This window comes from Acanthisitta chloris, unplaced genomic scaffold (assembly GCF_000695815.1).
Source record: "Acanthisitta chloris isolate BGI_N310 unplaced genomic scaffold, ASM69581v1 scaffold22180, whole genome shotgun sequence".
NCBI lineage: Eukaryota > Metazoa > Chordata > Aves > Passeriformes > Acanthisittidae > Acanthisitta > Acanthisitta chloris.
In genome coordinates, this window is record NW_008651514.1 from 20,449 (window position 1) to 33,892 (window position 13,444).

At 41.5% G+C, this 13,444-nt stretch overlaps 1 protein-coding gene across 1 annotated transcript in view; it reads right to left on the reverse strand.

Moving 5' to 3' along the window:
• Window positions 1–3,582: 3,582 nt before the first annotated feature.
• Window positions 3,583–13,444, reverse strand: part of LOC103801261 (serine/threonine-protein kinase DCLK2-like) — a 32,578-nt gene continuing 22,716 nt past the window's right edge. The window contains exons 9-14 of the mRNA XM_009073672.1: window positions 10,365–10,498; window positions 9,024–9,101; window positions 7,431–7,527; window positions 5,926–6,006; window positions 4,758–4,874; window positions 3,583–3,710 (exon numbers count right to left, since the gene is read on the reverse strand). Coding sequence (XP_009071920.1) covers window positions 3,693–3,710; window positions 4,758–4,874; window positions 5,926–6,006; window positions 7,431–7,527; window positions 9,024–9,101; window positions 10,365–10,498 — 525 coding nt within the window. The 3' untranslated portion in view covers window positions 3,583–3,692. The remainder of the gene's footprint in view (window positions 3,711–4,757; window positions 4,875–5,925; window positions 6,007–7,430; window positions 7,528–9,023; window positions 9,102–10,364; window positions 10,499–13,444) is intronic.

A 13,444-nucleotide genomic window follows, 5' to 3' on the forward strand; every position in this document is an offset into this window, starting at 1 on the left:
TGGTCTGTCCATCCTAGCTTAGAGAACATGCAGCTTTCCATTCACAGCTCCAAAGTAATTTTATTTCCTCTAATAGGTAGTCTGACCCTGGAGAAAGGTGTGGATGGGACACTTGTGGTTAGGATAGAAAATGACTAGAACAAAAAGGCTTTTCCTTCACTCCAGTCTTCAGTACAAAGAAATGTCCAGTGTTCATGTTTACATCCCAAGTCACTTTGTTTAAATTCATATTAGCTAAACACTACCTGCAAGTCAGATAACAAACTGGATTGAAAACAACCATCCTTCCCTCTCTATCACCAGTGTTTGTCCCATGATATTGTACAGATATTCCACTAAAAAATTTGTCATGAAAATTTGCCTCTTCAAGTTTAGTAGAAACTTAGCTAAAAATAGAGGCTTTGGAATAGAAGGCAAATGTAAGTTTTCTTCCCTTGTCTTCCTCTCCCACTTTTCTGAGCATTCCCACCTGAAGAACAGCACAGGCCCTGCTGTAGAGCTGAGGCCAGGTCACTGTTCCTATAAAAATATGGTTAGCTACACCATAAGTTAGTCTAGTCAGAGCCCAAGGCTGTGTGAAATGAAGTTAATTAAACTAACACAGACAACTTAAAAAATCATCTTACATTGCCAGAGTCTTTCCCCTACTGCTGTTCTCAAGACAAGGGCCAAGAGCACTCAAAGCTTCACTCATCCACTCTGAGAAAGAAGCTCAGCCTCCCGTGGCTGGGGCTCCCCACAGGAGCTGCACACAAACTCAACACAGTCATGGGAAATGAAGAGAATTGTGGCCAGAGTGCTGTGGAGCTTCAGTTGGGTTTGGTTCCACCAGTCCTACGCACCAGGCTGATCCCCAGCGAGCCCTGGAGAGCCTGAGACAGGCAGCAGGGGGGAGCTGAGTGGCTCAGAAGCAGCAGGGAGGAAGGTCTTGAGCCCAGCCACACGAGGAGCAGCAGCTGCAGCAGCAATTGCAGAAATTTTCTCCATTCCAGCTCTACCAGAGTCCTGACAGCGCTTGCTGCAGAAAATCTGACTCTCTTTATCTAGAGCTGTGTTCTACAAACAAACAGAAAACCCCAAGGCAAAACATGAAAACAGCAGTTCAGTAAAGTCCTGTCTTAACTTCAGGGTTAAAACAATCTACAAGACATTAAGTGCATGCATTAGAGCCAAGGGGAAAAAAAAAGGAGAAATAACATTAGAAATCTTAGATACAATTAATGATAGTATTTTGTGGTGCTGACTTTGGAAAAGGTAAGGAAAACTTCTCTTTCAGACATGAGTTTGTAATGATGTTGCAGGTTTCAAATCTTGTCTTGCAAGTCTGATGTGGAAAAAAGGTGGTGAGTGGTTGTAATACGGCAGGAACTCAGAGGAGCTGTTAGCCAAACTTCTGTACCTGTTTTTGCAGACACAAAGAATCACATGATGCTTAGTGAGGACTCATTTTCGGTAACAAACCACGTGGTGCAGAAGGGGAGCTGACCTGTTGGTGGAGATGTCAGGTGGAAACTTAATGATTTATTCATCTGTCTTAAAGAACAGGGTCTGCTTTTCTGCCTAGTGCTGCAATTAGGCCAATCATAGAATCAACCAGGTTGGAAAAGACCTCCAAGATCATCAAGTCCAACCCTACCGTGGTCACTAGACCATGGCACTAAGTGCCACACCCAGTCTCAGCTTGAAAACCTCCAGGGATGGGGAATCCACCACCTCCCTGGGCAGCACATTCCAGTGCCTGAGCACTCTCTCTGTAAAAAAATCTCTTTTTTGACATCATTAGCCTACAAAGAGAAAACTCCATAGTACACGACTGAATTCTCTGCTACTAACAATTCACTTTGCAAATGGAGCATGGAAGGAAGTTACTAACTGAGCTGTATCTGAGCTTTGAGTTTAGCGATGCTCTGCAGCAGTTTGAGCATTACCAAGAGAGCTGCTATGCTGGCAGGATTGCATTCCCTTTTTTTTGCCTGCTGGGAAAAATTAGTTAGAAATAAAGTGGTTTCTGCTATTTCAGTGGCCAAGTAAAGTTATTTAAAAGGGAAAGGACATGGACATGCTGCCAGTGATTCTCTCCTGTGCTGTCCTTTCAGCAGCTTCTGGCAGTTGTCACACCTTGCACATAGCAAGATGTGTAATGCAATTTAGGGTTTTCTGTTTTAAAAAGACAGAGGAGGTTTAATTTTACTGCCACTAAGTAAGAATGGGTTTTATTAATTTAGGACTGATTCTCTCCTGCCTTGCTCTGTGGTACCAGAAAGGAAGTGATAATTAAAGTGTTTCCTTTAAATAATGTGTATTTTCAGTGGTTTTGGTTTTTAGTTCTGCCTTCACAGTGTTTTTCTAATTGCTTTTAGATATGGTAAGATATACAAACATGTACAAAATTCCTTCCAGGAGAACAGATCAAGATATATCTGAGGAAGTAAAAAATTGCTGTTTGCTTAGAATATTTCAACTACGCATCATTGAAGAGAGAAAACTTTTCTGTAAGTGTTTCAAAGAGATTCCTTTACTTCTTTTGTGTGGCTGTATAGCTTTTTCCACTTCAGACTGGCTGAGTTATTTCTCCTTTCTCGCTCAGACATGGAGGACATGTAATTTTGGTGCAGCAGAACAAAGCATCGCAGTTAGTACGTACCATTGCCTTGGACCTACTCAGAAGAAAGCAATGCAGGCATTGGGAAAGGAGGAAAAAAAAGGAAGGAAGCAAGGGACAGAAACTAGACTTACTTTAAGCAGAACTAACATGATTGCAACAAATTTAGATTTACAGAACATTTTTAAATTGACCAAAAAAAAAAATCAAAAACCAGTCATGAATTAACAGCAACATGCTTGGGGTGGGTGGGGGGCAGCAGGAGCCTCCTGTGCAAGAACACTGGACTGGGGAATGTGCAGTTTTACTTATCTGCCACAGGATGGGATTATCTGCATTGGCCAGGTGACAGTGTTGGAATGAAGTGATGCTAAGGGGGTTCCATTAAATGTGCAGGTGGACTGAGAGCAATGCACTGCAATACATGAGAGGCACAGTCTGTGCTGGTCTGAAGCTGAATGTTTGTAAGCAATGAGTGCTACTGCCAGGGAAGAACTTCTGGGCACAAAGAGAACTAAATTTCAAGGCTGGAGATAAAACCAGGGCAAGAATAACAAATGGGGAACTTCAGCCTCATTAGATCACAGTGTTGTGAACAAGAGTTTACTCCTCTTTTCAGCACTAACTGGGAGCAGCACTCAGAAATAACTAACTGTGTGTTTACATCCTTCCAGGGCAAGAAGAACAAATTTGGAACTTAACTCTCATTAGATCACACTGTTGTGAGCAAGATTTTACTCCTCCTTTCAGCACTAACTGGGAGCAGCACTCAGAAATAACTAACTGGGCATTTACATCCTTCCATACCTGTTCAAGGAAATAAGGCAGGAAAAGGGAAAATGAGGTGTACTTTCCTGGCTGAAGGAATGCCAGTAGCTGACAGAATCAGGAAAAACCCACACCAGTAAGAAGCCAGAAGTTATGCTGTGTCAGACGTCTGAGACAGGCTTAAGTGGCATGCAAGTTGGAGAGGGGCTGAGAGTTAGAATTAAAATTGCTCTTATTACATAGAGTGCATTTTATACCAGTTTTCAGCTTCAGGCTTATCCATAGTCTCAACAGTATAAAGAATGAAGCTCTGAAGTCCCTCTCAAACTGTCAAGTCAAACTGTCAAATGAAATGCAGACAACAGCATGAACCTGAGGTCCATTTTCCAACTTATTTTTTATGTTATCACTCTTCCTAACATTTGAATTATTGGCCTATTTAATTTATATAGGTGTATTTGCAAAAACATATCCTAATGCAGAAACACGATTTAAACTTACTGACTTTCAAGTGATTAAAACAAGTCTTTGCTAACATAAGTGCACTGGACTATGAGAGTCCTTGATATTAAGAGCTAGGAGTAGAAACTACTGTTATGTTACTACCACAGATTGTTTTATTGTCCTATTAGTAATTGAGGATCATCTTTGTGTGCAGTGTCCATCCTTGCATCAGGCAGGGATGGACCACAGTAAGAACAGAAGGGCAGTTCAATCATTACAGCAGTTGCATATTCTCTGCAAGAGAGATTGGGCAATTACAAGTGCAGCTCTGAGTACTGAGAGCAGCAAATTCCATTTCTTCTACCATGATTCACACATCTGCCTTCTGGAATGAGTGTTTATGTAAGTTCAGCTGTAGGTCATCAGGATTCTTTGGTATGCTTCAAAGAAAGTTCCCCATTAGGGAACAGAGAAAACATAGCAGGGGTTAGATGAGGACAAAATGAACGTGGCAAACACTCAGTACTACAAAGAGAGTTCTGAACTGGAGTCTGGTTTCCTGGCAAGGGTAGTGCTGAGTGACTGTACACCCAACGTCAAGCAATACTTGGTCAGGCAGAGGGGAAAAACCTCCTTAACTAACTAGGTGGTCAGTACAGATCACAGTTTTTATAATGAAAGGTTTCAAACTGTTAATAAGCTTCACTTCAATATACACTACTTAGTGTTCATGTTTCTGTTTGAAACTTTGGTTTTTGAGGTAACACACTGTGATAGACTTGGTTGCTCTCAAGACAACCCACACTATACATCACTAAAGACTAGAATCAGAGACTATTCCAGCTTGGGGTTTGCTATTCTTGCACCACACATAGTCCTAAAGCACTGTCAGGAAAATATGCAGAGTATAATAGAAATGTATAAAAATGTTCATTTCTCTTACCATGATGACAGAAACCCCAGCAGATGTGTTATTTTGCTTGGGTAGGGTGTTATTAAAGTGCTGCTTCAGTTTACCTGTTACTTCAGCTTGCATATTATTCTCCTGAGAAGCATCATCCTGTCCAAGAAAAAACACAATATTCAAGTTAGGAAAAAAAAAAAGTATGCTTGGATGCAACCAAGTAAAAGAGAAGTTTTCTATTACCCTCCTGCTTTTTCATAAGTGTTCATTCAGGCAGCCCAAAAGTGAACACACTCTGCTACATGAGACATAATCACAAAGGAACAGAGGAGCCACTCACTGTTTTATGGATGAACTTCTGAAATTGGCATGTGGCAGTCATTGATTTGTCCCACAATTCTAAGCTGCAAGTTTGATTGGAGCATGTTAATGTGCTTGAAAGAATGGTAAAAATAAAAAGTGTATTTGTGGTTTGGTTTTCTTTTAAATCAGCATTTTAAATGGTCCATCTAAGTGTGGGGCTTAGAGGGGCTGATGCATAGACACACTCATTAGAGTTGTCTTCTCTCATGTCAGGGAACACCATAGACATCCTCAGTAAAATGTGGACTAAACATTGACTATGTACATGTAAATCTGATGTTGATTAATAATGAACTGATTTTACATTGATAACAATAGACTTTGGTGTTCCCCACTGCTGCTGCCCAAGAAAATGAAGGACAGCCATGTAGTACCCATGTAAATTAGATGTTTGGTATTTCTAATGGTATTTCTCTTACAAAGCTTCAAGAAACAGATCATACTCTCAGTAGCTCTGCAACAAGTGAGATGCCAACAGGCACAGCAAGTGCCTCCACACACATGTCTTGGAGCTGAGTGTTTCTAGGCTGAATGTGCAAGACAAAAAAGGTGCTGAAATGACACACCTGCCTGTTGTTTTTATGTTTAAGCAGGGTTTGAGCACCTTCTACCTGCAGACAGCAAGTGACAGCCTCAGTGTGTTCCTGCAGAGCCCAAAAGCTGACAGTGCTCCTAGAGCTGAAGTGAACTTCAGGCTCTGACTGTTCCCCTGTGTGGATCAGTGGTCTGATAAACAGAAAAGGACTGAGTAGAAGTGTATTGCTGCTTCTGAAAATGACACTTGAATGGTTAGATTTAGAGGTTTAACAGCAAATTAGAGACAAGTGAAACATAATTTACTCACGGACACCCAGGGATGGCTTAGGATCTGTGCTGCTGTGTATCTGGCTTCAGCATTCACGTGTAACATGAGGCTAATCAGCTCCTTCATTAAGAAAGAAAAAAAGAGTTTGAAGGGAGTAAGGAAGGATATTATAACTGAAAACAGTGTAGCACCAAGTTCTCGCTGCAATTTTCTTGGTACCTGGATGAAACAAACCCAGCTGATACCAAAACCAGTGATACCAGTGTGACTTCAGGCTTAAGAGTGCTGGATGGCATATTTCATATCAGCTTCCTCGCTGTAGGCATGTTTCATCTTTCCTTTTTTAACCAAAGGAAATGTTTAAAATACCAGGTATAAGAACTTTGTTCTCTCTATATTCATGCAGATGACCAGAATGAAATCAAACCAATGAGACCTTCTATGGGCAGTGCATGTGCACATAATAATAGTACATAAAATGCACAAATCAGGGGCAAGAAACTTTCTGAAAGTCAAGGAGCTGATGAAATTATTATTTTAGGGGCACTACAGCTTTACCTTCCATGGGCCTTCTGTTAATGGTGCCTACAGCTATGATCAGCCTGAAGAGGTCATTGATACAGAGCAGTCAGCAAAACAAAATTAAAGAATCCCCAAGCAACCAAAACCCCAAAACAGCTTTCTTCAGATCATTCAAGTTTCTTCTTAAGGCACTGACAACAGCTAGTTTCCTGGTGTACTGTTCTACAAACCAATTCAGACACATCCATTCCCCTCCCAAATGAACAAATTCATGGACTTGGAGCCAAGTCGCCCTTGAAAAACCTTCTCATGGAATCAAACAGATTGGAAAAGACCTCCAAGATCATCAAGTCCAACCCTACCATGGCACTAAGTGCCACATCCAGTCTCAGCTTGAAAACCTCCAGGGATGGGGAATCCACCACCTCCCTGGGCAGCACATTCCAATGCCTGAGCACTCTCTCCATAAAAAATCTCTTCCTAATGTCTAACCTAAACCTACAGAGCAAGTTAGTGAACTAGCTTGAGTAGCAGGGCTTACAGATTGGAACCTTTACCTTCAGACACAATCATTTTAAACAAGATTGCAAGGGCAACACAAGAACTGTTGTAAATGGCAATTACCAATGGCTCTAAGTTCTAATAAATAACTGGCTCAAGTAAAATATGAAGAGATGTCAACTGCTTTCAGTATGCATAGCAATAATTTTTATGTTTTTAATGAGTGATAGGAGGGAAAAATTCCGAGACATCTGTATTTTACAGCTGGAGCACCTGTATATAACCTGCTAGAATAGTCCATCAAGAAGCAAACAATGTCATGTGATGGTCCTTACTTGGAGAGCAACATGACAGCCTGCAAAACTTAGCTTTTATCAAGCACTGGTAAGCTAAACCAACTGAAAAGGCACAGCAGCTGGAGCAGTGGTAAGAACCTGTTCTGAATCCTCTACTCTGCCTTTCCAACAGGGCACAGTCTTTTCAGTGGCTTATCAGAAACAGGTTGGAAAACATATTAGTACCTTTGCTGAATCAGTGATGTTATCCCAGTAGGGCGAAGGAAATTCCAGCTTCCCAACGAGGATCTGATCAAAGAGGTCCTCCTGAAGGTTGTTTTCACTGTGGAACAGCAGTAATGAAGAAGATTAGGATAAAGAAGTCAGTTTGTCCTGTGAATTTTAACTTGATTTGGGGATGGAACAGAAGTGATGTTAGATCAACTGCTAGAAGTACAAACTCACAAAGTTGTGTAGAGGCACTTCTGAGCTGTTTGCCATGGCTACACTGCCACAGGTGATGAGAACAGAAAAACTAATACAGTGAGGTGAAAGCTCTTCCAGTGGAACAGACTGCAGAGCTAACAGACAGGGACAGGAAAGGGGCTTAAAAAGTAAGTCACTTCCCCCCTAGTTCTAAAGGACTTGCCACAGATATGATGGGGGAAGGTGCAGTGAAATGAGCCTCTTCTGCCAAACTATCAGACCAGGAGAATTTTCACAATCCAAAGAGGAGCTATGGAAAACACATGACACGTTTAGTTTACTGAGTACTGGCAGCCTCCTGACATTGAAAGGATAAATACTTCTGTATAAAAAACATTGTGTAATGAATATTCAGAGATCAGTGGCAGTGGAATTTTTCATTTTTAACTTGTTTATTAGCTGTAGCCACTGAACAGCCACCCAACCTAATTCTGTAGAGAACAAGTTAGCTCTTGAGTTGGGTTTGCTGTAAATATTTATTAACCTTGCTTAAAAAGGCCTTGTCTAATAGCATGATGTGGACACCTTCCATACCCAAACTCTATTCAAAGTCAAAGAAATTGCCATTTGTTTGTATAATGTACCTTTCAAAACATGTTTTCAGTTTGAAACATGAACTAACAACACACAAACCCCAAATACGTAAAGAATATTTTTTCCATGAGCAATAGTTGTGTGTACTGTATTCTCTGCAAAATATTCTCATTGGTGACTCAGTACAAAATTAAGTATTTTGCCATGAAAATGAACCAACAGAATGTGCAGCAATAATTGATGCATTAAGAGGAGAAATCCCTGCTAAAATGTGCTGATTCCTTCTCATTCCCTGGCAAAAAAATTAAAATAAAATAAAGTTGCTGAGGCAAAAAGCACATCCATTTGGTTTGCAGTAGAACTCAGACGTGTGGTGACACTGAGTGATGTGAGCAAACTCCACTGCTCCTAAGAGGCTTCTCAGAAAGACTAGCAAGGTTCAAAGGGAAGAGAAGGGAATTGTTCCCTTTCCCCGGCCCTGCTGGATCCCAAGGCAACAGCAGAGGGCAGAGCCTGCTCGCACATGGATTTGGGATACAATACTGGGCAGACAAAAGGAAAAGCAGCTCTGTCCTCACCCCCCACATCCCAGTGCTCGGCACCAACCCAGCGCTCCCTTGGGAAAACAAACGAATCCCAAACCCTAAAATGAGGGACAAGTGAAAACTATTTAAAGAAATGAATAAAAACTAGCAGAAAATGTGTCAATCTAATCCCCTTTGTCCCCACCTCCCTTTTTGTTCAGGGAGAAAGGGAAGACCTGCTCAGAAAGAATGTGTTTTTTGGAGTGTTTTCCCCTTGACCCTTGGGGCCACTCACCTGCGAAAAGGTGGGAACCCACAGAGGAGGATGTATGTAATCACACCTGCAGCCCAAATATCCACCTTGAGGCCATACCTGAGGAAACAAGGCTGTGTGACTTATGCTAAATTAAAAACAACCTCATTCCAAATCAAAGAAAAATGGCATGGATGTAAATACATCAGAATCTAACTTGCAGCTGATGTGGTAATATATTTTGTACCTGAGCATCATCTTCTTCACAACTTTACACCCTTTAGGAGATCAGAATTCTATGATTTTTCTTTTTTTTTTTTTCCCCATCATAAGCCTCAAGGTCTTCTGAAGGGTCTTCTGAATATACTATCAAGTCAGTATCAAGGTTTCCCAATCCAGACTCAGTGAGGATAAAAGACAAGGATGTGCCTTCTCAGTCCCTATGGTGAAATAACTATCTCTAAGGTTATCATGTGTTGCTAAGCAACAAGACATACACCAATTCTCCAGTCTCGAGGAACACAGAGAGAAAGAACTGCACTTTTCTTTGAAAGCGCAGAAATTAAAACACTACAGGTCAAAAAGAGGTCATTTCCCCTATTTTTTTCTGTTCAGTATGTTCAGTTTGTCAAGATCTAACATATGCAGACGAAGAGCCCTTTGACATTTGAGCTCACTGCAGCTGGGAAATATTTATTGATATGACAAATGCACTGAACAATGACTACAACAACACAACAAACCTCCCTCCATTGGGAAGACCAAATTCAGAGTGGTCACAGCTATGGTAAGAGTCAGGCAGAGCATGGAATGGAGCTCTAACAGGTCTAAAAGGAAAGATGACTTGTGAAATTCTACCATTTTACCAAATTGTTCTGTACTTATGCAATGACCTGTTAAATACAGGAAAATGGGGTTGTTCAATTAAACAAATAGCTATCAAACAGCATGTGTCACCCCAATAAGGTCACTTGTATCAAGATGATCTAACTAGGGCTCCTCTGAGAACAGGTTTAGACGAGGCGACCTTTGGAGCCTCTTCCAATAAAAATTATTCCATTTTTAACATGAACATTGTGTCTTCCTTGTCCGTTGTTCCCCAAGCAGCTGGTGCAATGGGCTCTGAATGCTGAGCACAAACCAATGAACATCACTGCACCAGTGCTGGCCCTAGGGAGGTGGGTAAGGAGGCAAAGGTGACTGCTGGGAGCAGGGAGAGCAAGGAAATTGTCCTCTTTGAGGAGCTGTGAATGATGTCCATGGGTGGTTTGGTTACAACAGGTTGGAGGGGCAGCCCAGTAGAGCATTCTAATTCTTACAGTTAGGAGCTACCTGCCAAAAATAACAGGTTACAAGGCCTATGTCTTAGTCAGCCATCCTTACCCTGTCTCTGCAATGATTTCTGGAGCCACATACGTGGGGGTACCACAGACAGTATATAAAGGTCCTTCAACCACAGTCGCCAGTCCAAAGTCTCCAAGCTTCAAAGACTTGGTTCCATCTGAATATTCACATACCTAGAGTCAGAAAATAAAAACAGAATGAGGAGGAGGAGAAGGAGAACATCTGCATTTTTTATATCCTTTGTTTGGAAAATAATCATCATTGCTCTGAGAAGATAGGAAAAAGAGGTAATTTCAACAGCCCTGTCAACCACAGTCGCCAGTCCAAAGTCTCCAAGCTTCAAAGACTTGGTTCCATCTGAATATTCACATACCTAGAGTCAGAAAATAAAAACAGAATGAGGAGGAGGAGAAGGAGAACATCTGCATTTTTTATATCCTTTGTTTGGAAAATAATCATCATTGCTCTGAGAAGATAGGAAAAAGAGGTAATTTCAACAGCCCTGTCCTGTAGATTGCAGCTGGAGCTAGTGCTCAATGGAGCTGTCTGCCAGCTATGTAGGTCAGATCATGATATAGCCTCAAGCAACTAGGAGGGGGAAAAGAAACCCCAATCCTAGAATGCTGAGAAGTTTTAAATTCATTAAGAAAAATATAATACTGTATTTCACTGGGACCTGGAGTTTGAAATGGGACTGGCAGCTATAATCAGCTTTGTTTAACAGCTTGTTAACTTGGCATAAATCTAGTCAGTTAACACACTGGGTATTTAATGGGCAAATGTCTTCCCTAGGCTTAAGTCTAGCCAAGTTCAGTACAGGAGTGAGAAAGGTGACTGAGAGGTGTTTAGGTTTCTGTGTAGACCCAACTGCATTTTACCAAAACCCCATAAATAATCCAGCCCTGTGTCTTGACAAAAGATGATGAATTTCAATCGAAACAGAAGTGCTCTACAACAGTGACACCAAGAGTAAATCAAACCAGACCAACACAAAGGGAACATCCCTAATAAATTAATCATGGTTTAGTTCTTCAGGTAAAATGTTTAGATTAAGATGATTTCAAAGGAATCTAGTTTCTAGGATGTAGGACTCCATAATCTCCAGAATGGCTAAATGTATTCGGTTTCCTCAAGAAAATGAACACTGCTAAGGCAGCAAGATCTTTCTTCATTCCTCTGTGTAATTCCTATCAGTAATGGAAACACTTGTTCTCCTTTATATAACACCTTCATAATTGCTATGACTCTTAGAGTTTGCATTTTTTAAATGCATGACTAGTAAAGAGAATGTAATTCAGACAGCAGGATGACCCTGTGCAGAAACACTAACTACTTCCAATTACAGGCAGCAGTTGATGGGAATTATTTGCATTTACATTCAATACCATACGTTATCTTAACATTCTGTCACTGTCAATCACAGTGAGTAAGATTTGCATCTGTTGAGTAATCTCTTTAGGTTTTCCAGGCAGAAAGGACATTTGTGCCTATTTATAACTAATTCAATCACTAATGAGAGCTTAAAATTTCTTCGGACAGTCTGTGCTCGAAGATGCCCCGATAGGAAGTGAGACCTCCAGCTTCATCTCCTCTCTCTGAAGTTGCTGTGACTACATTTTCCAGGAGCATAATCCCTTCCTTTCTTTGACTAAACAATCTAATTCTTTTGGGCCCCTCAGCTCAGGAGGGACACTGAGGTGCTGGAGCAGGTCCAGAGAAGAGCAACGAGGCTGGTGAAGGGACTGGAGCACAAGTGGCATGAGGAGAGGCTGAGGGAGCTGGGGGTGTTCAGCCTGGAGAAGAGGAGGCTCAGGGGAGACCTTATCACCCTCTGCAACTCCCTGACAGGAGATTGGAGTCAGGTGGGGGTGTCAAAAGAGGTGATTCTGTCTCTCTACTCTGCTCTCATGAGATCCACCTGGAATACTGCACACAGTTCTGGTGTCCTCAGCATAAGGACATGGAACTGTTGTAGCAAGTCCAGAGGAGGCTACAAAGTTGCTAAGAGCACTGGAGCATCTCCCCTGTGAGGACAGGCTGAGGGAGTTGGGGCTGTATGTCTCAATTTAAAGCCATCCCTGAAGCACTTCATTAAACCCTTCCTAGTTGGTTTCTTTTCTGGAGATCTTTCCTTTAGCCAGTTTTCATGTTCTACAGTACCTGGGTTAGTCCCTGCCTTCTCCAACTTCTCAATTGCTCTATCAAAGTCCAACAGCATAAAGTGACTTAAAGTAAGTCACCTTTATGTTGCCCAGGGAGGCTGTGGCTGCCCCAACCCTGGCAGCGTTCACAGCCAGGTTGGATGAGCCTTGAGCAACCTGCTCTGGTGGGAGGTGTCCCTGCCCAGGGCAGGGGTTGGGACTAGATGGTCTCTGAGGTCCATTCCAAATTCTATGGTTCTATGAAAAGGCTTTCAGGAAAGCCTACCAAGCATTGAGGAAAGCTACTTGGCAGTCCTGATGACAGTGTCTCAGGGGGGATTATGGCCCTGTTTGTTCAGTGCATGACACTTAATGTCTACTATCCAATATGTAATGTTGGATATTAGATAATATTCTATGAGCGCATATATATATATGTAGGAAACTTTTAAGTATAACCTCTGAGGATAAGGAAGGTAACATATGCTGCTCCCATTCTGTGAACTGTGGTATAAGGAGTTCCCAAATTACTTCATGGCAATTCTTGTCAATGCAGTTATTTTATGTCTCTGCTGAAAACAAAAGCAGTCAATCCCCTAAGACAAAATAAATGTATGTACAGAGTTAATTCACAGCTGGTAAAGCATTAGAAAGATGATCCTACTGTGACAGTGAAAGAAAAAGACCAAAAAAATGGCTTCAGATGGTAACCATAGGATCCTTCAAAGAAATGGAAGCAGTGGCACTCAGCCCACCTTTCTCCCACTTGCAAGCTAATAAATAATTCATGGCCACAGCTTTAAAATTCATTGTTTTGTGAGACAATACTCCAGCTTATCCAAATGGCAGCCAATCAAAATGTAAATAAAGGCAGGTCTAAGGACAGGTTTGAGCACAGCTTTCCTGCATCTCCGTGATTGCTATCCCGTGGCAGAAGATTTATTGCATACATACTTATTCCAAATTAATATTCCTGCT